Here is a 25,315-nt window from a genome sequence, read left to right as displayed (position 1 = left end):
CTTGAAATGATTGTGGTTGTTATTTTCATGGTTACGCTTTAGAGCTACGTAGATAGTTACGTAATTTTGATTGTTCTGTCCTCAAATTTCATTGGTGGGTTTGGTTGTTTTTATCTGTACGTCACGAACATGGTCGCCACGCTCCTCCCCCACGTTCATCCTTGATGTGGTTGACTTGGAAACCGTCGCAGCGTTGTTGGTGAAGTTGGAGGACAAAACAATCACAGCTGGGTAGATATACGCAGTTACCCGTAGCTAACTCCTGTGCACGCATTTAAAATACGTTCTTTTATGTGGGATTTTATTTATTTTAAGGATCAGACTGTCTGTTGAATAAAATAAATCTCGCTGTACCCCGTAGTAAGTTAACGATGTCACTTCGGTTAGCTAACGTTAGCATTTAGCAGGAAATCTAACGTAGCTAACGTTAGCTTCTAACAAAGGTTGCTTTTCCTAAGATTGATGTAGCCTCTGCTATCAGATATCACATAAAACACGATGCGGGTTTGTTCCTGTGTTTTCATTTACATTGCAACTTGTATGAAACACCAAGCTAAACCCAGCAGAGATTTGGTTTAGCAACGTTAAAGTTATCCTTGTTTTGTATTTTTAGAATGAAAGCCTTCCTCCATGGATTACTTTCCTTTTGCACTCAGAATGAGAGATATTGCGGTGCCTGAGAATGCCAGCAGGTGAGTTTCCTGCTGTACAAACTCAACACAAACACACCAGGTAGAAGAAATACTTGGATCCTTTATGAGTTAAAGTAGTAATACCACAGTGTAAAATACAGTATATAGTACAAAAAATAAAGACCCCTTTAAAAGTATTAAAGTATTATCAACAAAATGAGGCTATGAGACTCCTTAATTCATCTTCAGCACTCCACCATGTAAAATAGTTAGATTTCTATGCATAATTTTAATGTTGTAGCTGATCATGGTGGTGCTAATTTAAACTATTTCATACACTGTTGGGTTGTTTATTCTTTAAAAATACATCATCTCCTATTTGTTGATTGATTGCATATTACATTTACATTTTACATTTAATTATTTTTTGCTGACACTTTTATCCAAACCAACTTACAATTGCTATTTATTTCAGAGGTTGTACATCTCTGGGGCAACTAAGGGTTAAGTGTCTTGCTCAGGGACACATTGGTGGACATGTCACAGTGGGGAGTTGAACTATTCAACTTCTAGTTGAATTATTAACTGACATCAGTGTAGCCAGCCTACATCAGCTTTGCCTATTATTGATAGTGGAACCTTTTTTACAGGTCAGAGTGAAGACCGGGCAAAGACCCGGGAAAGATTTAATGAAGTGTTCAAGAGATACACTGAATCAGAGAAGAAAAAGGTGAAGAAGAAAAACACTGAAACACAGGAGACTATTGTGGTATGTGTTCTAATATGTGTAATTCTGCATTAATTGGTGGAGAACATCACATCAAACTTTAAGATCTGATAGTGTACTGTTGAAATATTTATCATAAATATTTGCTGTCCCTTCTCCCTGTTTCTATTAGCTTCAGAACCTAAAAAAGAATCTCAACCTTGAGAAGGATACAGAAGAAGATGAGACCATCCTTCAGAACACATATCACCCCGAACAGGGCAGCCCTCGCTACACCAAGAATAAACGAAGAGAGAGGGAAACAGCTGAAAAGGTTAATATCAACAACAGTAGAAACCAAGAGGAGATTCAAGCCTCAAAAGACAAGAGGAAAAGTAAGAGGGAGCTTCCCTCCCTCCCTGCACCTGAAGACACCACAAGTTACATCCAGAAGGATGAGGATGCTTCCAGGTCTGAAATCACGTTGGAGCCAGATGATGTAGGCGATGGAAAGGAACCAAAGCGAAAAAGTAAGAAGGTGAAAAGCAAAGGAGCTGCAGAGGCCAAGGCAGAGAGTCAGGTGGAAGATGCAGAAGACAAGCTGCTGCATGACTACCAGCAGCAGATTGCTCAGGAAGAGGAGAGGACTTTAAAAAAGACCCACATCAAGACTGAGGAAGAGAGTGTTGTCTCCCAAAATGTTTCGCAAAATAATGATGTTGGAAAGAAGAAAAAGAAAAAGCTGAAATCTGTAATCACACAGTTGGATGTAGGGTGTGTATAACTACTTATATGTATTTTTTTTTTTTAATTAATAATAATACAGGCTACAGTTTTTAGAAGCACATTTAAGTGAGAATTAATACTTTCTGATCCTCTAGGCATCAAGATGAAGATGCTGACCAGGATGCTGATGGTGAAAATGAAACAGAATCCAAGGGAAAGAAGAAGAAAAAGAAGAAAAAACATGGTAAGTGGTTAATTGTCAGGAAACCATTTATAAAAATTCCATTAATAATTCAGTACAATGCATGATGTTGCTTAATTTTATGTTTATATTTTTTTTATTTTCCATTTTTCAGTTGTCAAAGAAGAGAGTGAAACTGAGGCAGAAGTACCGCAGCAACCAACATTTGATGACAGCCTTGTGCTCGGAGTGTACGTCCACAGAACAGATCGCCTCAAGACCGACCTACTGATCTCACACCCCATGGTGAAGATCCATGTTGTAGATGACGTCACTGGACAGTACGTGAAGAAAGAACACAGGTGAGATTGGACATATCTCAGACACCTACACCACTGCAGTTTAATTCAGTGCTAAATTGTGTTTTCACATTGGTATTGATCTGGTAACAATTGTGTTTCTATTGCCTGGTACGTTCTTTCTTTGGATACTTAATTGTAACTTGTAACATTTAGACCATAGTTATTTGTGTTTTAGTTGAATTCTAAGCATGCTCTACAGTTATTTTAACGTCTGATTTTAAGGGAGTAGATGGTGGTAAAACCTTTGATTGAACACAGTATACTACAAACCACCTAACTGTATGGCTTCAGTTTCAGTATTTTTATGTATTTGCCTGATAATTAAATGTTTTTCTCTTGTTTTTCAAAGCCATCGGCCAGTCTCCTCATTTTATGAGCAAGATAACGTTGACCACATTCTCCCAATCATGACTCAACCTTTTGACTTCAAGAAGAAGAAATCAGTCATCCCTGAGTGGCAGGAGCAGATCATCTTCAATGAACGCTTTGGTTACTTTGTTCAACAAAACGATGAAAGCCCCAGAGTCATACTCTTCTTTGAAGTAAGAGACTTCATATAGACATATTTGGCCAATTCGATGCAGCTGCCTATAATTGTTATTATTTAAATGTTTTGTAAAGATCCTGGACTTCATCACCATGGAAGAAGCAAGAGCCAACGTTGATGTTAACAAGCATGAGCGAGGATTCAGAAAGATTGCATGGGCGTTCCTCAAGGTACTATATTTAACCTGTTCATTTAGAAAGAAAAACCAGTCCGAATGTGTTTTTAATACCCATTTTCCCTGTATCCTTTAGCTTGTTGGCACAAACGGTGTGCTGAATATCGACAGTAAACTTCGCCTGCAGCTCTTCTGCCCTCCATCTCGTGCAAAGAGGCAATCTAAAACAATTGAGGTGGTCGAGTGGTGGAAGAAGCCCCCCAGACACAAATATTCCTCCACCCTTTATGTTACGGTGAAAGGCATTAAACTCCCTGAGCATGTAAGTTATTTGCTGCTTTACAGCTGCTATTAATTATTTATTTGGTTATTTTTATAATGAATACTTCTGTCTCGCATTTCTACTATAGGTATGTAGCAAAGAAAATGTTACCTAAAACTAGTATACTGTAGATAATGTTGTCTCATATTCTAGTGTAAAGTTGTAATCCAGCCACAAGTGGATTCAGTAATATGTTGTAGCTGAGACGGTTTATGTTCTGCAGGTTGACCCCAGTATTCGGTCCATGATGGCACTGCAGGAGGAGAGGGGTAGTACCTCCTACAGTGAACTGCAGAATGAGGTCACCAAGAGAAGCCTGACTCAGCCTCTAGACAGCAAGCCACCAGTCTTGAGATGGAGCCGGCTGCCTGGACAGGTTGGTGGAAATATTTATTTAATAATATTTATTTTATTTATTATTTTATTATTTCATATAACTTACATTTGTTTATTCCATATTTATATATTTCTACATTTATTTATGTCAACTGTATGTTCGTCTACGTGTAGCACCTTATCACCAAAGCAAATTCCTTGTATGTGTAAAACACTATTTGGCAATAAAGCTCCTTCAGATTCTGATTCTGATCAGTACTGAGTGGATAGCATGTGGTAAAATCAACAATGCTCACGCACTCATATGTACATTAAACTGTTTTTGTGGCTGTGATTATTCCTCCTTACTAGCTGCAAAGTGATCCCTTCTTCATGCAATTTGAATGTAAGAGATGAGACAAAAATCCACAGTGCTTCTTATATTTAAAAATTACTTCTAAAGGTCAGCTAAAGCTAACACCAGGCTTCAGCAAACCCAAATTACACAACTCAAGTGGGTGTTTTACAAAGGTAGTCTTCTTTTGTAAAAATTTCCCTCTTGGGTTTACTGTCCCTTTGCTGTGGCTCAGCAAGGAAGCACCTTCTGGGGAAAAACAAAGAAGGAATTTCTTACAAAAACCCTGTAAGTTTGGATGATCCCCATTTGATTGGTCGAACTGAGATTGAAGTCTCATATTATCTTCAGCTACATTTATGTATTTTTGCCCAAAATAGGGAGTGTGGATTTTTTACCCCATCACTTACATTGAAATTGTGTTAGAAAGAGATGTCTTTACGCCCAGTATGGACAGGACGAACAATCACAGCGACCAATAACCCTTACTGTACATAATTTGCATGTCAGTATTGTTTTAACAATGTGACCATTTCCTTTAAACATGGCTGACTGCACAAGCCTCACCAGAGTATTTCTGTTAAAAGGTCTGTCGGATTCCTAACAAGCCCATGCTGTCATTCCGTGGTGGTCAGATGGGCTGCTTCACAGTGCAGTTCTCTCATGCTGGGACAATACTGGCCGCTGCTTGTGCTGACAGAGATTCTTTCCCTGTTGTCGGTAAGCAACACCTCGTCTGTGTAAAACTCCCCCTGCTGATGCACACAAGAAATCGCCATCTAATTAACTTGCTGTTGATACACAGTAGTCATGAACAGCTCTACTGATGATGGATGTGCATCACTAAGACCGGGCATAGTTAAAGAGGTGGTATGCCAATTTTCAGGTTCAAAATGCTATTTAGGGGTTGTACCAGAACAGATTAACATGGTTTCATTTTCAAAAAACACCATATATTTTTTTCAAACTGAACATTGCTGCAGCTCCTCTTTTCACCCTGTGTTGAAGGCTTCGTTTTAGTTTTGGAGTGATACATCTTGTCTTTAAATGATCTTTGTTGGGAGTTGCACATGTGCAGTTCCTAGTTAAGGACTACTAGCCAAACAGAAGAAGAGAAGGGCGGGTTAGCGAAAAGCCGGTAATAGCCAATCAGAAGCAGAGAAGGGCGGGTCAGCGAGAAGCCCGGATAACAGCTCCGATTCAGCTGTAGGCTACATGTTGCCGACCAGCTTGGCAACATAGACTGGAGCAAGAGTTTCAGAGTGGTGATTTATTTATCTGTAAAAGTATTTTTCATCCATAAAGTTATAACTGAGCTCTGTCTCTACATCACAGTAACAACTTTTTGTCCATTGACTGCCTGAAGGGTAGCTAGTGTTTGGAAGGGAGAGGTGTGTGCTGCAGCTCACTGTTTTTCCACCGGGGTTTTTGAGGGCGTTTCGGAGTAGCTGCTTGGCCAGCGTTATATGACGTGCATTTGGCTTTCATCGCTGTGATGTCACAGGGATAAAAGGGAAACGGCTGGACTACAAACAGCTGTTTTCAGGCAGTTCAGAGCAGAGTTTTCTGTGGGAGATGGGAACTCGCTTTCGGGTGGACTTTGGGCTTTTTCACTTTGCCAACCTATTACATGCACAAAAAAGTTATATAACTCAATAAAGGAGAGGGGAAAAAGCTAAAAAGCATAATACCACCTCTTTAAGACACGGCTTAAGTTTGGTTGATGCAAAATGCAACATAACGTCCATTATAAAAACTGGTCTTAACAAAGACCAACTTAGTAAAGATCAGTCTACAACTTCCAAGCGTACATTGTTGAAAAATAACCTGTTCATTTATTATTTCAGTGTATGAGATTCCCTCTGGCAAGGTTTTGGCTGCCTTCAGTGGCCATCTCAAAATAGTCTATGATCTCTGCTGGTCCAGAGACGATCGGAGCCTTTTGTCTGCTTCCTCTGATGGAACTGTCAGGTAAGTGTCTGTTGGTTAATAGTGAATGAAACAGTTGGGGTTGTCACTTCTGTAGCACCTCTAGGGGGAGCAAGTACTCCTTGTGGTAGGTGCGAGATGATGGCGGCTGACTTTCGCCGACTTGACGTGAGCTGCAGGTGACTGCAGGGGTGTTAAAAATGGCGGCGTCATGTCCGACACATTCTACCTGCGTGAGCTTACTGAGAGCTGAGATCAATGACTGATGATCCAGACCAGGCAAAAGTGTGGTTCCAGCTTGGTGCAGCCGGACTCGGCGACAAGGTTTTGGTGACGTTTTGCAGCACCGGCGAAAGTCGGAAACAATATCTAACGAGCATGCCTTATTTTAAGTCCAGCGTGCATCACGTTAAGTCAGCGCTGCACAGCGCCGCATGAAGTCAAATGCACCTGTCTTTTGGTTACCAGTGACACAGCATGTCTTTGGCTATAATGGTGATTGTCTGACTCAAAAGTATTATTTAAAGAACACACTTCATTTGCATAAAATAGTGTTTGCGTTATGAATTTGTTTTTTGCTCTCCTCCCTCAGAGAGTGGAACGTGGAGAGACTTCTTGGAACAGCCCATAAGGTGCTCCCTCATCCATCCTTTGTGTACTGTGCTCAGTACCACCCAACAGCCCAGAACCTGGTAGTGACGGGGGGATATGACTCTCTGGTACGAGTGTGGAGACTTGATGTCAATGATGTGAATGGCCAGCTGCTGCAGGAGTTTGAGGGTCACAACAGTTTCATCAACACAGTTTGTTTTGACTCTGAAGGTATTGTGTTTTGATGTCATGTCTTTGCACAAGTGTTTGTATATAGGTTTATATTATATAATGTCCTGTCTTCAATATTTCCCAGAGAATTGCTATCATTCAAGCCTTTGTGCATGACATTTGACTCACTATTTTCTTTGTTATGTCTATTGGCCACCAAGTTGGAATTTGTTTGGAATTGTATATAAAATTCATAGGCATAAACCAAAGTAAACTGGCAGTGGCATATCTACATCCGAGAACAAATAAAATTTAAAACATTTTTGTTTATACCATAGAAATGGTACATATATTTAGTATTTACTATCTTGCCTTCTACTGTAAAGCTAATTGTGGTGCTCTGTTAATGAAATGTGAGGCTTTGATTCTTTTGTAATGAAGAATATTGTACTTCTGCATTTCTCTGATGTCCCTTTTGTTTTGTTTGTTTTAATTAGGAAGGAGAATGTTCTCTGCAGACAATACAGGCTTAATCATTGTCTGGAAAACTTCAGTGAATGACAGCAAGCAGCGTCAGTCATGTCACCGCTGGTGCACAGAAAAGGTACAACAGAAGATATTTAGATGGTTTTAAATACATGTGCATATCATACAGTATACTTCACTTTTGTACACTACTTTTGTCTGATAGTGGTCTAATAATTAACCAAATAATTAACAATAATACTCTACTACACAATGAAAGGCTTTTGCTTGTGCAGTAGACATTAAATTTGAAAGAAAAGTAAAATTCTTTATGTTTTCTCTTGGCAGAAAATTGAGGAGAGTGACCTCCGTGGTGTCCCCATCAACATGCTGCAGCTCCATCCAAATGGGCGGTGCCTGCTTATCCATGCCAAAGACAGTGTCCTGAGGATGATGGACTTGAGAATGTAAATAAGACTTAATAAAACTTAAAAAACAAATTACAGGAAAACAGTGACCTGTGTTCTGCTTTTTGGTTGTCGCTGCTGATTTTGTGGTTTGCTATTTAGCCACTTCAATTACCCAGTGCAATTAACCAGCTGGTGGAACCACATGATGTCACCATTCATAACTAAAATACTGACAAAATAAGATGACGTTTCACTTAAGCATCGCTCCAAACCTCATATCCCACCAAAGCACAGCATCGGTGTTCTTTTTGTGATTTTTACAGATAGGACTTTTAAATTATTGTAATGACTTTAATGACAACTGGGGCATTGCAGGAGCAAATGGTGTGTGTGTGTGTGTGTGTGTGTGTGTGTATATATATATATATTTTTTTTTTTGTTTGTTTGTTTGTTCAAACTTATCTTTTCAATGCTGTTTCTGCCCCTTTCAGCCTGGCTGTAAAAAAGTATACTGGAGCCACAAACTACAGAGAGAGGATCTATAGTACTTTCACACCATGTGGAAACTTCATTTTCTCTGGTAGCGAGGATGGGATGGCATATGTCTGGAATACAGACACAGGTGAGAATTATGTTTTTTTTTCTGTAATAAGAGCTTTGACAGTATTCTGCATAGTGGCTCCACCTGTCAGCTTTTTTGTCTCCCCAGGTGACCAGGTTGCAGTCTACTCTGAGCTTTGTTACCCCACTGCTCTCCATTGCGTGTCTTTCCACCCTCACGAAAACATGGTTGCTTTCTGTGCCTTCGGACAGAGCCAGCCTGTCCATGTGTACCTGTTTGATCGCAAAGGTTTGTGAAAACACCTGATAAGTGTTTTTTCTGTAGTTCCAGCCCCCAAATCTCTCATCGACTGTGCTCCCTGTTTTTTCAGATCTGAATGTTATTTCAGCCAGCTGGGCAGCTATTTGAGTCAGTTGATACATTACAGGCATTAAAATACAAACTGAGCTAAGACTATGTCATGCTGTATCACACAGTTTCCCAGCTGGAAGCGCACAACATAAAAGCAGTGTCAACTGTGAGCAGATCAGTTTCTGCAAACACCAGAACCTTGAGAAACACCCCTGACCCCACAGCATTACAGGACACATCTACTGCTTCAGCCATGGATCAGTTTGCCCAAGCAACAAGACTTGCACTGAAAATGCAGTGTGTTAAGGAGCAACTGAAATCCGTACTTGTAAATACTCATCCTCTATTACTTTGAAATAAATTGTAAATTTGTAAAAAATCAATTGACACTGAAATTCACCCTTTCAAACCATTTTAGGAACCACATCAGAGGTCTTCAACTTCTGGATACATTTATGAGCAAGGTACTATACATGTTTTAGATTTGAACTGTTGTATTGTTTTATATCATGAACATAGTGTGCTGCATTACATATAGATTAACCTTTCTTTGTATTTACATGGAAAATACTCAGTCTTTTGTGTGTTTGGTTTGCAGAAAAAATGGGCATTACTCACACAGGGAGGAGCTTGACTTCAGATTCTGGCACAGTGAGTTTTTGATCAGTACTCCTTAAAGGTGCAATGTGTAAGATATGGCCTGAACATTCAAAAAAACAAAACTAACATTATCAACAGAATGTGAAGAAGTAATAGTTATGATGTTATGTAAAAGACATCTATATATTATGTTGCAGAGACATCTACTGAAGTTATGCTAACCAGTTAGCCGTGGCCTGTCGTGTCTTGTAATACCACTTTATACCTCAAGAGCCAATAGTAATTTTATAGCTCAAGCTTCCCCCTGTAGTTTCAGCTGGGAGATGTGTGTGAACAGTGAGTTCACTACGTTACACAAGCACTCTTAGCTTTTTTAGTCCAAAAATGAACATAACGTCAAGAAAGGACTTATTCTTCGACACTATTTTCCTCGTCAAAAAGAAAAATACAACCACACATATGAACCACAGTAATTGCCTTCTTAACTCATCGTAAAACACACTTCATTCAATGAAAGACTCGACAGACAACAAAATAAAACTCACCAAAACTGTCTTTGTTTGTCTTTCCGCTGTTCCAACAATCACCAGCTCTGGTTTAGACAAAATTAAAATGTAATTAACTGAGTTAGAGGTGAAAATATTCTGGCTCTACATGCTGTCGCTGCCTCTCTGATGCCTGACCTCCCTCCTCTCCTGTCCCCGCCTTGTACATGTCCTCCCTGGATTCAGAGTCCTGCTTGTAGCCACTTTAAATTACCTTGATACTGTTTTCCGCCATCATCAAAGGGGCCTCCGTTGGTCTGAGAGGCTGTGTTCGGGCTACAGTTCCGGTCGTGATCACTAGGAGACTGCTGAGCCCGGTTCTGTTGCCGGCTTGCCCTCCTACAGTTCTGGTGCCCATTTTAGTCAGCTAATAGGACTGCCAAGCTAGCTGCATGGCTAAGTGAGCTTACTAGCTAATGGCAGTTAGCAGCAGTTATGACTTGATATGTGATATGCTGCCTCCTATGTTTTTGGACTAAGAATTCGACAGGTGGAGAGTAGTCTCAATTCATACACACTGTAACTTTAAACACACCTGTGTTTACTTGGTCTTTATTCAGGTCATAGATGATGATGTAACCTGTCAAGCCCTTTATGCCAACATTGCTTTTGTTCTTTGTAATCTCTGTCTGAGCCAGTTTGTTCTTTGGTTTCCTCTCAAGTGCTGAGGAAGGAAACACCACCAAAATAGTTATTAGTGTGTTTTAACGATAAACTCAATTCTTGGTTAGCACAGCATTACAGAAGTGCATTGTATCCCCCCTAGGCTGTTTGTTATCCATGTTATCCTACTGGCTGCCATCATGTTTTGTATTTGATGTCATAGGACACTTTAAAGTTTTAGTCTCATCTAGACCTTAAATTTGCATTAGGAGACCTGAGCAGGTCTACATGAAATAGAAAGTAGTGCTACTAAAAATAATTGCAGGGGTTAAATGAATAATACTGCTATTTAGAAATAATATGTAATGCAACAAAGTCCAATGTTTTTCCCCAGATGGGATTAAATGCTTCGTTACCTCCTCCGTCTCTCCTGTCGCCACACTCCAAGCTGCAGCTGTCTGGTTCTCTCGCGGAGCAGCTTATCCCCCAGGCAGCTCTGAGCACCCAAAACCGTGAGTGGCTTGTACAGATAATCACACTGTAATGTGTCTTTAACTAATGACCGGCATTTCTGTAGCTCTGTGACATGTGAGGTCAGATAGTTTCTAAGATTATAGCTGCAAAAAGTATAGCATGGGGTGACCAAGACCAAATGATTCAGGCATTGTGGTTTAGAGTCTCTTGAAGCATGTACACCATACACAGGGAGAAAGATGGGCTTCTTGTGATTTTCACTTGTGTCTGTATGTAATCTCTGTCAACACAAGTCACTTGATTGTGTTATAGGACAAGATAAAATATTTATCTAGCTCTTTGTTGTTTTTTTTGTCATTTCAGGTGGGTTCAGTCCAGTGGGCCAGCGTCTGAAAGGATCTTCTTCTTTCAAGCTACAGTCGGTAAGGCTGTTCTTTTTCTTTTTTTTTGTTTGTCAACAAAATCTTAACTGCTAATTGGGTCTGCCAAATAGCAGATGTCCTCTGAAACTGAAACTAAAGGATTAAAATTATTTTAATTTTCTCCATCAGACCCTTCCTGACCACATGTCTGCAGGCATCCATGTGGAAGGAGATTCTGCTCCTGTTCAACAAGTAGTACGTATCCACTGCAGCTGTGAGCTCAGTCACTTGCAACCTACTCCACTCTCATATTCAATCTCTCCAACTTTGTATTCCTCTTCTAGGTCGTCTCGCTCTATGACTACAGAGCTAATCGATCTGATGAACTGACCATACACCGCGGTGATGTTATCCAAGTGCTGTACAAAGACAATGAGAACTGGTGGTTTGGGCGTCTGGCCAATGGGCAGCAGGGATATTTTCTTGCTTCTTATGTGGCAGATCAGGGTAAGTGGACTATATTCTCATGTGTTAGACACGTGATGGATAATGTATATAAAAAAACAAGATGCTGAGTTATTTTATATTGTAGGAGATTTCAATGAAGAGGCACACACAGTCTTGCCTGAGGGGACTGTTGAGAGGTCAACACCAACCAGGGTAAGTAGTCAGAATAATACAGTGGCATCTTAATCATATCGTGTTTAATCAGTAATGAATATGGTCTAAAGAGTGAAACAGGGTGTGGCTGTAACAGCGGTATACATTTCTTGCACTCCAGATGCAGGTCTTATTTGGCTATGGTGTCTCTTGTTTCTGCTGAAAGTGATACTTCATCTCAGTGTTTCTTTTGCCCACCCTCTACAGGCCTGACAAGTGGCTTTCAATAAGTTTGATATTGGCACCTTTTTGGAAGGACTGTAGGTCCACTTGAATTCATGTAAGCTGCAATGAAATTAAACAACAAAAAATACCTACATACTCCTGTCTTGTTCCCACATTCGATACTGTAGATGTGATAACGTTGTGACTAAAAATGGTTTTCCACAGGGCACCTTTTGTGCATGCATGTGTTACCTCAATTCACCTGAGGAAGACCATCTGCAGATGAAACGTTGTCATGTGTCAAGAATAAATGAACGATTGTGAACGAGATAGCAGTGTGTCAGTATTTTTAGCCATGCTAGCAGCGTGGCTCTAGAGGTTGATCAGAAGGGTGGTGATGGTGCAGTGGATAAGATGCTTGCCTTCGTTGTGAGAGACCCGGCAATCCCCCACTGTGACACATCTACCAATGTGTCCCTGAGCAAGACACTTAACCCCTAGTTGCTCCAGAGGCATGTGATAATTAGCATTTGTTTGGATTAAAGCGTCAGCTAAATAAATAAATGTAATGTAAAAATCTCAACAACAAATATGAGAAAGAGTGCTGCGAAAGTTTGTATATGAGGATGAAGCTGACTGATTTGTGATGGTGATCCTCTTCATGTAGCACCTCCATGGGGTTCATATTTGTGGCTTTGTCTCAACAACTGTTGAATGGGATTGCCATGACATTGGGAACAGACCTTGACATCCACCTTGGGGTGAAATGTTATTCCCTGAATTCTTTTCTTCTCAGATGTACGCTTACTGGCAAATTTTAGCATGCTAACATGTTAAACTAAGATGGTGAACATGCTTCATATTATACTTGCTTAAAATACAAGTAGATATGTTAGCATTGGCTAACGTGGCTAATGTTAGCATGCTGATGTTATCATTCAGCTCAAAGCAATGCTGTGCCCCAGTACAGCATCACAGAGCTTTTGGCTTAAGACTCCTGATTGGCTTTGAATCCCATTATTTCTGTCTTTTTGTGGCCATTATTTTCACCAAACACCTGCAAAAACTGAAAGAAAATGTTCATAATGTAAAAAAAAAACGTACTTGCTCACCGTGTCCCAAACAGCTGTCATTGTGACAAACTCGGCCATATTTGTGTGTGAGATACTAAAATGCGTAAATAAATAAAAATCACTTTAATTTATACTTCTAGGACATAAAAAAATGCATGACAATTGTGGTCTGTCTTAAGGTATCTGTATGGTACGATGTCTTTTCCTGTCCTTTCCCTGTTTGTCATTTTATTTTTTCTCCTTCTTTACCTTTAAAGGTGTCTGCTGCAATTAGTTCTTCTGGGGAACTTAGGTTTCTTTCAGAGCCGAACCTTTCTGACACTGAGCCTGAGATGACTGATGCCAGGTAAGTGGCTCACTTTGCTTTAATCCTCCTTACTACAATTCACAGGGTCATGGTCCAAATGTTGTTCTTCTTAAGGAAAAGCATGACAACACAGGTTTTTAAATGACATTTTATACTCTGATTTAGAAATAATGAATACTGATTGTGAACTATGGTTTTCCCACAGAGCTAGAAGAAAAAAGAAGGTGAAAAAGTCAGGAGTCCCTGCGCCTTCATCTCAAGCCACATTTTCAGATGCAGATCCTTCGGAGTCAACCAACACTAGGAGGAGGGGCAGATCAACAGACAGACCTCTCCCAAAGAGACCTACGGGCCGGACTAACGGTGCCTTCGAGCCTGATACATAAATGTATGGACATATGATTGTTTTCAGCTTGATTGCTTTCATCTTTATTCTCTTTTTTTCTTTACGTAAACACATTTTTGTAATAACTATAAAAGACTGAATTTTTATGTTTTGTTTTTTATACTTGAACAGTCTGTTCATATTCTGCATTGTTCTTAATAGATGAATCAATGATCAATGAAATTTTAAATTTGTTGAGTAAAAAATTGCCTTCACATAAAAATTTTACAATTCCAGGAATTATTTTTGTACTGTATGTTTTACATATTTATTGACATGCACATTTTTACTGATATCAAAAACTTTTCCGTAATATTGCAGTTTTACTATCCTCATAGAGATTAACAAAGTTTATATATGCCACTTATTCACAGCTGTAACTAGAAGTGCACTCAGTTGACTTCAGATCTCCACCAGGTGTGTCTGGGGTAGAAGGAGTACAGGGCAGGGTGTTTGTCCAAAGTGTATGCCTAAGATAATGAAGTTTTTTTATATAGTATAGTGTACTTATTAAGATGTATGCAAGTGTTTTGTATATTATAGTGTCAGTTTTGAAGATGCATAGAATAATGTAATGGTATTGTAACAAAGCATTCTGGGTTTGCCCTAACTGTATAAACTTAATAAGAAAACAATAAACGGGACGATAAACATCTGAATTTAAACATTCGTATTTATTTAGAACATTTTGTTGTAGCACTGCACGCATACAAACCCCCTCCTGTCACTCCTCGCAAACAAATAAAATAAGATTTCTCAAAAATCGTGAGTCACAACAACCGTGAGAGGTGCTTGTGTATGCTCAAGGACCTCTTGTGGTTGATGTGATTCACAATTTTTCATAAATGTACAGAGACAATATTAGGCTTTTGGGTTTATTAATACAGATACACAAACACAACTAACCGTAATGGATGGTCCCCTCTAGGCTACGCCTAGCTAATAAAACAGATTATTTCCAAATGTTTTTTTGATCTCTTAATTGTTGGTCTGAGTTTTTTTTTTTTTACATACTCTTTATATTCAAATCTGTGCAAAATCTTCCTCAAAAATTGTTCGGTCAGAACAGAAGGCACAACATACTATCACTAACTGCTCTGAAATGTGACGTGATGCCCCCTTTAGACTGTACTGTATATTACACAATATATATAGTATTATATATTAGATTATTATATATTAAATTAATATGACCTGTATAATATATCACGTAACATGCATCCTTCATGTTACTATGAATGTGGTCACTTCAACATAAAATCCAAGTCATGTGATGTCAAAAACTAAGATCATTAATACAGCAGAGCTTCCGAACAAAAGGCACATTTAGTTTGTGATCTGGACATGAATGTGTGATTTCTAGTGGTTGAATACATTCATTCATGTTACATTCCTTGAAAGTGTAACTTGAAAATTGGCAACTTAAAATCTGAGTAATATCATTGTATTGCTTTTTTTAGGCCGTTAGGTTAGGCAGTACCAACTACAAATACATTTTTAAACATTTCCTGAAAACATAATACTATTACATGTTTGTACAATAAGTACAAATCATTACAATCCCTGCAACACCAAAAATATGTAATTTAAAAGCATTTAGTTAATAAAATATATCATTTAAAAATTCTATATGTGTAACTTGGAGGCCTTAAACACTAAGATCCTGTTTTGTTCAGCATGGCGTCCTTCCACATGTTGCTGAGGGCTTCATTCATTCAGAAGAGGAGTGCCTTCATCTGTTTGTTGGCTATCTTCTATAATGCTTAAATTCAAACACAAAAGTGAGTGTTACACAGCATGATCTTGGAAACTGCACAAATAAAGTTTAAATAGCCGTCCGTGTAGTATACAGTATGTATAAATATATGACGTATCTGATAATTTGAGGTTAATGATTACCTGTGTTGTTGTGGGCGTTGACAGGCATAAAACACAGCGAGGAGAAAGGCCTGAGGACAGAGTGGTTACTGAGATTCATGTGTGTAACTGCTAAGAAACAAGAATCCCACCCTTCTTTCTCTATCAATCTTCATGTTGTGTTTAACCACCTGAATGATTACCAGGCTTGGAATCACATTCATCGTCCTTATATAAATGCCATGAAATCAGAGCGACAACTTTCACAGTCTCATGTTGTTGCTGTCACACATGCAACATTTTATAGGCCTGAAAATCCGACGTGTGACCACTGTCTCCACAGCATAAGGCAGAGTGCATGAGCAACTAATCGTTTATTTGTGATGATATGGGATCTTTTACGTCACAATAAGATCAAAATCAACTGCTAATCTGCAATCATCACAGTTTTCATGGCTTCATTCTCACATAGATCACCGTGCAAATACCTGCACAAACTGATACTTACAGCCAAAAACGCCAAGCCTCCTTGGACTGCAGCTGCCCACTCAAAGTTCAGGTGTTGTGTGATAAGGCCACCCACTATTGGGCCATAAAACATCCTTTAAAAATAAACACATTTCCACTTAGAAATAAGTACCAACCAGTGAGAAAACCGATTTCATATCTACTGTATCAACTTTTGACATCCTTTTTTCTTGATTGAAATATGGCTACTGAAAAGCAAATGTGTTGTTGTTGAAAATGTATGTTGGTGAAAGCCAGTAGGACTTACCCCATGGACCAAACAGCCCCAAACAGCCCAGATACCATTCCAAGAGTGCTTAGTCCCTCCTCAAATCCTTGTTTACTACACAAAAGAAAAATGAATGTGGAGTGTGCGTGTCTGTTGACATATACTGTATACATAAAAAAAACAAAAAAACAGGTCATGAATCTAGAAGCACAACATGTGAAGCCACTCACTATGCACATGTGATGATCTCAGGGAACGTGGGGATTGCAGTCATGCCCAGAGAAAACCCAATTACACCAAGCATGAGGATCAGCAACCACAGCTGACTACACACGCAAAGACACACACACACAAAAAATAGATACTTTATACATAAGTTAATACTTTGAGTACACTGAAATGCACAATATATCAGTTTGATTTGTTACTATTTGGTAGTATTACGAATATGTGAATCTATTGTCTAACAGTAGAACATATAGTCCCTGTTTATCCTGTTGACAAGAATTAACTGCAAACTGTGTGATATCGACTGTATTTCTCTAACCCTCTGCTGTTTTTGTTTCTGTGCCCTAAAGGGAGCCAAGCACAAATTGTTGGGTGTTTAATAAAAACAGGGTAAATTGGCTAGCCTGGCTCTGTCCAAAATTAACAAAATCAGTTTACCAGCAACCCTACACCTCACTAAATAATATGTAAAATCTTGTTGAAAAAACAAGTTGTGGTTTTATTCAGGGTTATGTGCCAGACTGTGTCTTGGCCAGGCATTGTAACTTCCTGGAGTCTCGTCGTCAAAGTAACATTGCCAAGCAACCTGTGGAGTCTCCAGCTTTAGAGGTGCTGGGACGTAAATTTTGTTGCCCCCCCACAGAGTCAGGCTAGTTGTTTCCCCTTGTTTGCAGTCTTAATGCTAAGCTAAGGTAACTTTCCATCTTTACCACATGCACACCTTGGGATGTGAAGGAAAGGGACAGGACCAAGCAGACAGAAGCCAAACGCTGTGGCGACGCCTCCTGTCACCATAAACCAACTCCTGGTGGCCTGATAAACACAAACACATACACAAAGGATTAGATTATGAAGGAATTATCCAAATTTAATTATTTGCTTTCATACTCACAGGATATTTATCAGTAAAATACCCGATCACCGGTGTTGCCAGACAGTATGGTAACGACAAACCAAGCATGATGATTCCCACGTAGCCAAATGAGAGACTAAACTAGGTACAACAGAGAATAACTCATTCACTTGATGCACAATAAGCATTCTTTCTACAGTAAGTTGACTTTACCAGGAGAAAGGAAATTACCCTCTCAATAGCAAAAAGGGACAGCGTGGCATCCAAGAAGCCCAAACCTGCACTAAGAGTGAATATCACAAAGCACATGAGGACTATTTTCACTTGGGCGAGAAGTCGAAAGAAGGAATCCTTCGAGGGATATGCATCTGAGCAGAGAGAAGCACAAAATACAGCTCACAGTTACAATCTGAGAAACAAATAATTACTTTTTTGAAATGACTGAAAATGAAGAAAATAATGTACTGAAATCCCCAGCAGCTACCAATGGTTGGTAAGACGTAAATGTTGAAAGGAACCATAATCAACAGGAAACATCCAAGAAGCATAAAAGGGACTTCATATCCAAATGACTGGTAGAACCACCCCCCGACCGGTGGCCCCATTATAAGACCAAGTCCTGTGAAAATCTCCAAACTACCCTAAAGAGAGAGAATTGTGGCAGATTAAAACATGCATTTACATAAACAGTATTATATATATACAAGCAAGCAGAATATGAGCATTTTCCCAGAAGCCATTTATTATTTTCCCTGGCACTGTGAGAAATAGGACACACATAACAGGCCTAAACATATTTAGTTTTTTTAGTTTGCTCGTGATACTAATGTCTCAACAACATGCCAGTCCCACAAGGGTTGCCTAGACTCACCAAAACAGTTGCCACATTGTTTGGAAATATTTTTGCTGTCATGGCAAAAGTGGAGGTCATCGCAGCAGCAAAGCCCACAGCGTCGATGGACCTCACTATAAAGCACAGAGTAATGAAAGCGGGTCCTGCAGGAACCCGATCAAGTAATCTATGAGTAAAGAAAGCAAAAACAATCAAGTAATGTCAAACAGAAAAATTTTAAACAAATGCATACTGAACAAAATGGGCTGTTAGGTTGGTCTTAATTAGTCTGACTAAATAATCAAAAGTCCTCTTTTATCCACATTCAAATAAAGTGGAGAATAACAATGGCAGGTTTTGTAAGAAATCTTTTTTTCACAATTATCTTTAAGGTGAGGCTGCTGTTCTATTGTATATTTTTCTCACTGCCAATAAATCCCATTAAAAGACCAACAATGTCTGTGTTTGTCTCTCAGTACTTTCCATCTTTCCCCCCTGTCTGTGGCTCTCAGCCCTAATTCCATTCATTTTCTACTGAAGATGTAAATCTGTAAACAAGAGTCAAATATATTGTTTCACCTTTTTTTTAAAATAATTTCCTGAAACAGCTGGGGTGCTCCATACTGATGAGTATTCACAGCAGCAAGTCGACTCAAAATAAACTTCAGTTCATTATGTAAGTTCATGTTCATTACACTGAAGGAACATGTCACCCGGTGCAACGGTGTGGCTCATTGATGTGTTTTTAATAGTTTTTAGACGACATTTCAGCTCTTTGGCATAGAGGAACAAGCTATATTAGGCTTTGAATACACACACAATACTTGTTAGTAAGATCACTTACCGTTGGTTTCGTCTTTTAAATAGATTTGCTGACAATAAGAGTACAGAATATTTCTAGCCTTCACTGATGTGTAGCCAACCACCTCAAATATAACGTTTGGCCCAGAAACAGATGCCTAGTGGCCTACATCAACATGTGCTATAATGAAAACATTGAAAAAGCGTCAACTTCTGTTAAGTGAGCATATCAGGGTTGTTTTCCTTCTTTTACTTTAATATATGAGTTCTAATTCTGCATAACATGTTTCTGTGGCCACACAGGACCAACACTTACCCAAACACAATGGTGCAGACTGATGACACAAAAAGCCCTGCAACAAGCATGAACTTTGCGCCAATTTGGACAATCTGATACAGCAACAAAGAGAGAGTAAATAACTGTGCAGCAAATCACACTTAACATAATATGAACTAATATGAGATAATGTCATATACTTACATATCTTCCCAGTATCAATGAACCAATTAAATTGCAGACCGCGTAGCAGCCAAATATGAGACCAATGACCGTTTGACTGGCTCCCTTCTTCACTGCCTGAGTAGAAATATTCATGTGTTAATGTTTAGGTCAGAGGAGAAACAATTTTTTCACAGTACACAGTGACAACCGATGAAAGCACACCATCTTATTAACAAAAGTAATAAATAAGGATATGTAATGTCAAGGGAATAACACAAATAGTCAAGAAATGGAAGATATATTAGGTATACCTTATATTACAAGTATTTATTTATGCCGCAGGAGACTGTACTGCATAAGGCATAGTCTATTTTAGTCTTATTTAATGTACAGTAACTTTGTTTTTATATACTGTGAGAACGGTACTTCTTTGTTTGACACTTGTTTATGCTACTTGTACACTTATCTATCTCTGCTCTTGTCTTTGCTGTTGCAAACCCCAATTTCCCCACTGTGGGACAAATAAAGGTTTTCTTATCTTATAAAGTAGATTTATTAATTATTTTGCAGCACAGTGCTGTATAATGACATCAAGTTGAAAGTCCCCATTATGCTATTACCAAAACAAACGTTATATACAAAAATTGGCATACAGTTGATGAGTGAATATAATAAGTCATAATATCCTTAGGGCTCTGTGCAGGCACCTCATTTCACCAATATCACTGATGCTCAGTAGATGAGTGTCAATGATGTTCTGAGCAGAGCCCTGCTCTCCTGATCCGTACATATCACATGCCAGCTTGTGATGTTTCCATTCAGAATGCTGCTCCTCAGTAAAAGTACTCTTGTGGTGCGGCAGCTGAAACTTCTATATCTCTTCCCAGACGGCAGCAGGGTGAAAAGGCTATGGCCGGGGTGGGTACTGTCCTTTAGTATCCTTTGGGCTCTGCATAGGCACCTCACCTCACCGATATCACTGATGCCCGGGAAATGGGTACCAATGATCTTCTGAGCAGTTTTAACCACCCGCTGCAAAGCCCTCTGGTCATGGGCCATGCACATCACATGCCAGATGTTTTCAGTCAGGATGCTTTTTATTGCTCCTCTGTAAAAGACAAAAAATTGGCATGGAAAATTGGCCTTCTTGAGCTTCCTCAAGAAATACATTCGTTTTTGAACTTTCTTCACCAGCGTGGAGATGTGAAATAACCATGTCAGGTTCTCTGTGATGCTGATTCCCAGGAAGCTGAAACTGTTCACCTGCTCCACCTCAGTACCACTGATGTAGACAGGAGTGTGTGTCTTTAGCTCCTTTTTCCTGAAATCAATGATCAGCTCCTTAGTTTTGCTGACATTGACCAGTAGGTTGTTCGCTGTACACCACTCTGCAAGATTATCAATTTCGTCCCAATATGAAGTCTCATCGTTGTTTGAAATCCAGTCGATGATGGTCAAACTTCACAACAGAGATCTCTCCGTGTCGGGGGATGCAGTCGAGGGTGAACAGGAGGGGGCTGAGCACACATCCCTTGGGGGCTCTGGTGTTGAGCACTAGATTGGAGGAGGTGTGTCCGCCAATCTGAACTCGCTGCGGTCTGTTTGTGAGGAAGTCCAATATCCGATTGCAGAGTGTTGTATTTAAATCCAGAGTGCTGAGTTTGCTGATCAGCTTCATGGGGGAGATTGTGTTGAATGCTGAGCTTAAATCCACAAACAGCATTCTGATGTAATGTAATTATTATCATAATATCATTCTAAAGTAGGTATCGTTTTTCTGAAGAATAAGCCTTGTCGTATTTATTATTCCACTGTGACCTCACCTTTGCTCAACTGCGCTTAGTGTAGATGATTTACTTAGATCTTCTGTCCAATGAGTCTATCAGAACCAATCATTCACCGGCCTTTAGGGAGTTTTCTGGTGTCAAGCACATGATTACTCATTCATTCCACTGAGAAGACACTAGTTGTTAGAGAGAAAGGGGTGATGGCTGTCTGATCTATGAGCTTTACAGTGACATGGGTGAGCACATGGGGCAAAAATTATGGTGTCTCTCCCCGAAAGACAACCCTTGGCCCCGTATTCACACGCTAACACTATTCTTCAGTCTAAGAAAAACTGTGTGTAGCATCAAATTATTTATTGGACACATCTTTGACTCAAACAAAGGAGTTTTCAGACCCTGATAGCTGTAATCAGCACATCTCTTATGATAACTACTAAAGGGTAATCCCTGCTCTGTCAGTTATTACTGTGTCCTATCTTGAGTCACCCATGGTTACTGTGTGTGTTTCAGGCCTGTTTTTTTGTTTATCAGTTATCAGCTAAGTCATAACACTTCTGTAAAGAAGTCAACTATAAGTATTTTAATGCACACAGTACAGACACAACATTTTCTACTAAACCTTTTCTGTTATTAAAATGATTAATTTAAAGGTCTTTGCAGATGTTGCGCATCCTCAGTATTTTATGTATATATTGTATATGTTATGATGTATTCTCTTTTATTTGGGGAAGGCTTGTTCCATGTTTAACTGTTGTTTTTTCAAGACACACTGCCTTACTGTTGTCTTGACTACATTGTTGCTGTTTGATTTTGTCTTGCTTCTGCTGTGACGTTACATATGACTTATGTCACAATAAACAAGACAATAAACTGATGATGCCAGTTACAAATCAATGCTATAAAATGCATCGACCATATGAAAGAACAATATTTTTCGCACAAACTGAACCTCACTGGCATAAAACAAACTCAAACACAATGGATGTAGAAACCAATGACACACAACACCAAGTACATGTGTAAACAAGGAGTAGTAATATTTGGTGTATAATTTATAATACACATTTTTTGGCACAGATGTTACTACGTACCATATTACCTTATTCTAGATTAGCGGATACTAAAGGACAGTACCCACCCCGGCCATAGCCTTTTCACCCTGCTGCCGTCTGGGAAGAGATATAGAAGTTTCAGCTGCCGCACCACAAGAGTACTTTTACTGAGGAGCAGCATTCTGAATGGAAACATCACAAGCTGGCATGTGCCGCCAATTTTCTAATTCACAATGAAACTAAATGGATTCACACTGGGAATTCTTACTTACATTGGTTGTTTATACCAATTAATAAATGTTCAATAATGTCCCTTGGTTGTTACTTGGGGAGTCGCATATTAGCCTATCAGCGACCTGTGCAGTGCCCAGAAGTGGTGACACTTTCTGCGAAAAGTTCACGTACACCTGGGGCCTCAATTCTAAAAGTATGACTTTCACAGAAATCTATGTATAAGTAGTTATTTATAAAACTTTATTTCTAGGTGGAAATGATGTTATCTCTAAGCAAAGTCTAGACTTGCCGTAAGTGATTTTCCTGCTGATTATGTAGAGATATTGCAGTGTGGAGCACAAATGCATTTGCATTAGCTTCATGAAAAATGTGGTAGGAATTATCACTCCAAGCTACGTGTTTGTCAACCCACTATTTAGTCCACCGAATAATATGAGTTGCCTGACACTGCGTTGGAAATTATCTAAGTTCAGGTATAAATCTTGGAAGAATTTTTATAAATGAGGACCTTTGACCCACATGGCACATAAGAGAAGTTTGGCCTCAGGCCTTTTTGCCAGAAAGCCTTTCAGCCAGGAGGCTTTTCTAACATGTGATTAATGTTGTGAAAAGGTCACAGTTGGTTTTAGGCACCAAAACTAATTGGTTAGGTTTAGGAGAAGATCATGGTTTAGGTATAATAATAAGTCAATGAATAGTGGTCTTCTAGGTGCTTGACCCATCCATCCAACCCAACTTGCCCGTGGCATCAGTATTCTATTAACCTCAAGACAGCATCAAACCCAGGTTTCACTTAGAAGTTGTATATAGTTTTATAACTCAGTTATAATCCATTAAGATACATCAACAAATGAGTTTTTGAAAAATCCTTTTGACTAATTGGGCCATTATACTTTCTGGAAAAGGCCTGCTAAATACTTTATTAATGGTTTACCAACAGTTGTAACTGCATTATTACCAGACAGAAGGGTTAAATAAAAGCTGGGATTTGCACAACCTGGCAACCAAAACAGTATATATTTCATATATATTCTATAAAGCATAAGTAAGTTATTTATTGTAATTTAACATGCCTATGTAACCTTTGCTGAACATTGGCTATTGTGGTCACAAGTTAAGTGAGATTTACAGGACAACACTTTAATTTGATTTACTTGTCAGATATTATGATTTTCTCTTTTCAGCAGAATACAGAAACTCTTTAAATGAGCCAGAGTTAGCAAAGGAGGCTAATTTTACTTTAGTCCCTGGTCTGGTGGTAAACAGACACCTCAGGAAAAGAATGAAATGATAAATGCTACTTACTTTAGTCATGTAACAGTACCAAAAGTAGAGAAGAGTCAGTATGTTTGAAAACTGACTCCATAACGTTCATTACACAGCGATAGTTTGCCAATCTAAGTTACCATACTGGTCTTTCAGGCAGCAGCAAACCTGGTTTCATTTGAAAGAGAAATAATTTATTATTTCTTCTATTTTTTTTTAAAATTTATTTCTTCTTTCTTCTTCTCAAAACCCAAGTTACATGGTGGTGCTAAATAAAGCAATTAAAGGGTGCCTTCAGTGGTACCCAAACAAAATCTAAACTCTTGTGATTAGTACCTATGATGTGGGTTTCTTTTAACTTACCTCATTAGGAAAAAATGGGCCTAATATTGAGTAGCAGATCATTGAACTGAAGTTGACAGAAGCCATTGATATTAAAGTGAGAATCTGCTGTCTTGTCATCCTCAGGGGAGGATCTTGTGATTCGGTTGGAGTGCCGTTATCTGTTGTGAAAAAAGGGAAATGACTCGAAGTAAAGGAACATGGATAATGAGACTGGATAATGTTGAGTGTTAGGGGTATAAAGTTCACGATGGGATTAACTTAATCCCATTCAAATGGCAGTTAAAGGGTTAATTAAGATGTTGCCGTTATTAAAAACAGTTAATAAAGTGCCATGATTTGTGTTTATCAAACATTCAATAATTGCACGCTTTCAAAAGTCACCAACCTCTTTGCTCATGATCAGCGTGCGGGTCCATTCTTAATTTTTTGGTTTAAGTCTCCAATTACTCAGGACAGAAATTCCGACGGTAACATAACGACACACGGAGAGAAACCCTGAACACATGAACAGCCGACAAGCAACCAGCTCCTGACTGTCTGTTCAGCGACAAGAAACCTTACAGTCCTGAGGCAGCGAAAGCTCGCGGTGACTATATTGGAGAAATGTGGTGAGTTCTTCCTCGATGACGTCTAGCGTCCAACATGGTCAAACGTCATTTCACACAGAAATCATTGTATTCAAAATAAAAGCCCCGGTAGCCAGCTTCCGGTGGCTACTGGCTGTGATAGAACCTTCCTGCCTGCGTGCCTCACAATATTATATAAAATCAGGCTAAATACTAACATTACAAACACCGCCTTCTTTGAATCAAAAAACTTTTTTTATTATAATGTTACTGATGCAAAAAATCCTGTGACACAGCTTATATATCATCATTATCAATGCTTGCAGGCCTCATTACCTTGACTTTCCTTTATACACCCATGCTTTTGACCCTTTGTATAACTTTTTTGCCCTGCTTGCAAGA

The 25,315-nt window shown here is 39.1% G+C and overlaps 2 protein-coding genes across 3 annotated transcripts; one reads left to right on the top strand and one right to left on the bottom strand.

The window, feature by feature from the left end:
* The first annotated feature begins 150 nt into the window (after window positions 1–150).
* ahi1 (Abelson helper integration site 1) lies at window positions 151–14,567 on the top strand. Of its 2 annotated transcripts, none has more exons than XM_038729117.1 (27): window positions 151–231; window positions 614–692; window positions 1,283–1,401; window positions 1,532–2,112; window positions 2,220–2,308; window positions 2,421–2,607; window positions 2,957–3,149; window positions 3,229–3,324; window positions 3,406–3,591; window positions 3,815–3,967; window positions 4,849–4,981; window positions 6,109–6,232; window positions 6,783–7,012; window positions 7,450–7,556; window positions 7,766–7,884; window positions 8,319–8,449; window positions 8,537–8,677; window positions 8,866–9,068; window positions 9,159–9,204; window positions 9,339–9,391; window positions 10,883–11,000; window positions 11,326–11,384; window positions 11,514–11,579; window positions 11,669–11,831; window positions 11,917–11,984; window positions 13,480–13,568; window positions 13,735–14,567. In XM_038729117.1, exons 2-27 carry the CDS (start codon window positions 683–685, stop codon window positions 13,913–13,915), a joined length of 3,645 nt encoding a protein of 1,214 aa, XP_038585045.1. In that variant the 5' UTR covers window positions 151–231; window positions 614–682; the 3' UTR covers window positions 13,916–14,567. The 2 variants fall into 2 exon arrangements, with proteins under 2 accessions (XP_038585045.1, XP_038585047.1); XM_038729119.1 differs by lacking the exon at window positions 151–231 and adding an exon at window positions 288–504.
* Window positions 14,568–14,569: 2 nt separating this feature from the next.
* On the bottom strand, window positions 14,570–24,987 carry slc18b1 (solute carrier family 18 member B1). Its single transcript, XM_038729138.1, has 14 exons — window positions 24,733–24,987; window positions 24,366–24,505; window positions 19,703–19,798; window positions 19,538–19,611; window positions 18,460–18,607; window positions 18,073–18,229; window positions 17,820–17,956; window positions 17,628–17,729; window positions 17,457–17,548; window positions 16,738–16,833; window positions 16,547–16,621; window positions 16,280–16,373; window positions 15,814–15,863; window positions 14,570–15,676 (listed from the first exon to the last, which is right to left on the bottom strand). Exons 1-14 carry the CDS (start codon window positions 24,761–24,763, stop codon window positions 15,622–15,624), a joined length of 1,347 nt encoding a protein of 448 aa, XP_038585066.1. The 5' UTR covers window positions 24,764–24,987; the 3' UTR covers window positions 14,570–15,621.
* Between the last annotated feature and the right edge of the window lie 328 nt (window positions 24,988–25,315).

Source organism: Micropterus salmoides, unplaced genomic scaffold (assembly GCF_014851395.1).
Source record: "Micropterus salmoides isolate LMB-PRFRI ecotype aquatic unplaced genomic scaffold, ASM1485139v1 Ms_hic_scaffold_19, whole genome shotgun sequence".
In the NCBI taxonomy this organism is placed as follows: domain Eukaryota; kingdom Metazoa; phylum Chordata; class Actinopteri; order Centrarchiformes; family Centrarchidae; genus Micropterus; species Micropterus salmoides.
Note: the sequence above shows the minus strand (reverse complement) of the source record. Positions and strands in the feature narration are given on the sequence as shown.

Excerpts from the sequence above, each read along its gene's own strand:
- ahi1 (XM_038729117.1), top strand. Across the intron at positions 8,450-8,536 it reads TGTCTGGAATACAGACACAG|GTGACCAGGTTGCAGTCTAC; the intron begins GTGAGAATTATG and ends TTGTCTCCCCAG. Across the intron at positions 11,001-11,325 it reads AGCTCTGAGCACCCAAAACC|GTGGGTTCAGTCCAGTGGGC; the intron begins GTGAGTGGCTTG and ends TTGTCATTTCAG.
- slc18b1 (XM_038729138.1), bottom strand. The coding sequence starts at position 24,763 with ATGGACCCGCACGCTGATCATGAGCAAAGAG. Across the intron at positions 19,612-19,702 it reads CATTGATACTGGGAAGATAT|ATTGTCCAAATTGGCGCAAA; the intron begins GTAAGTATATGA and ends TTGCTGTATCAG. Across the intron at positions 15,677-15,813 it reads CAACGCCCACAACAACACAG|CATTATAGAAGATAGCCAAC; the intron begins GTAATCATTAAC and ends TTTGAATTTAAG.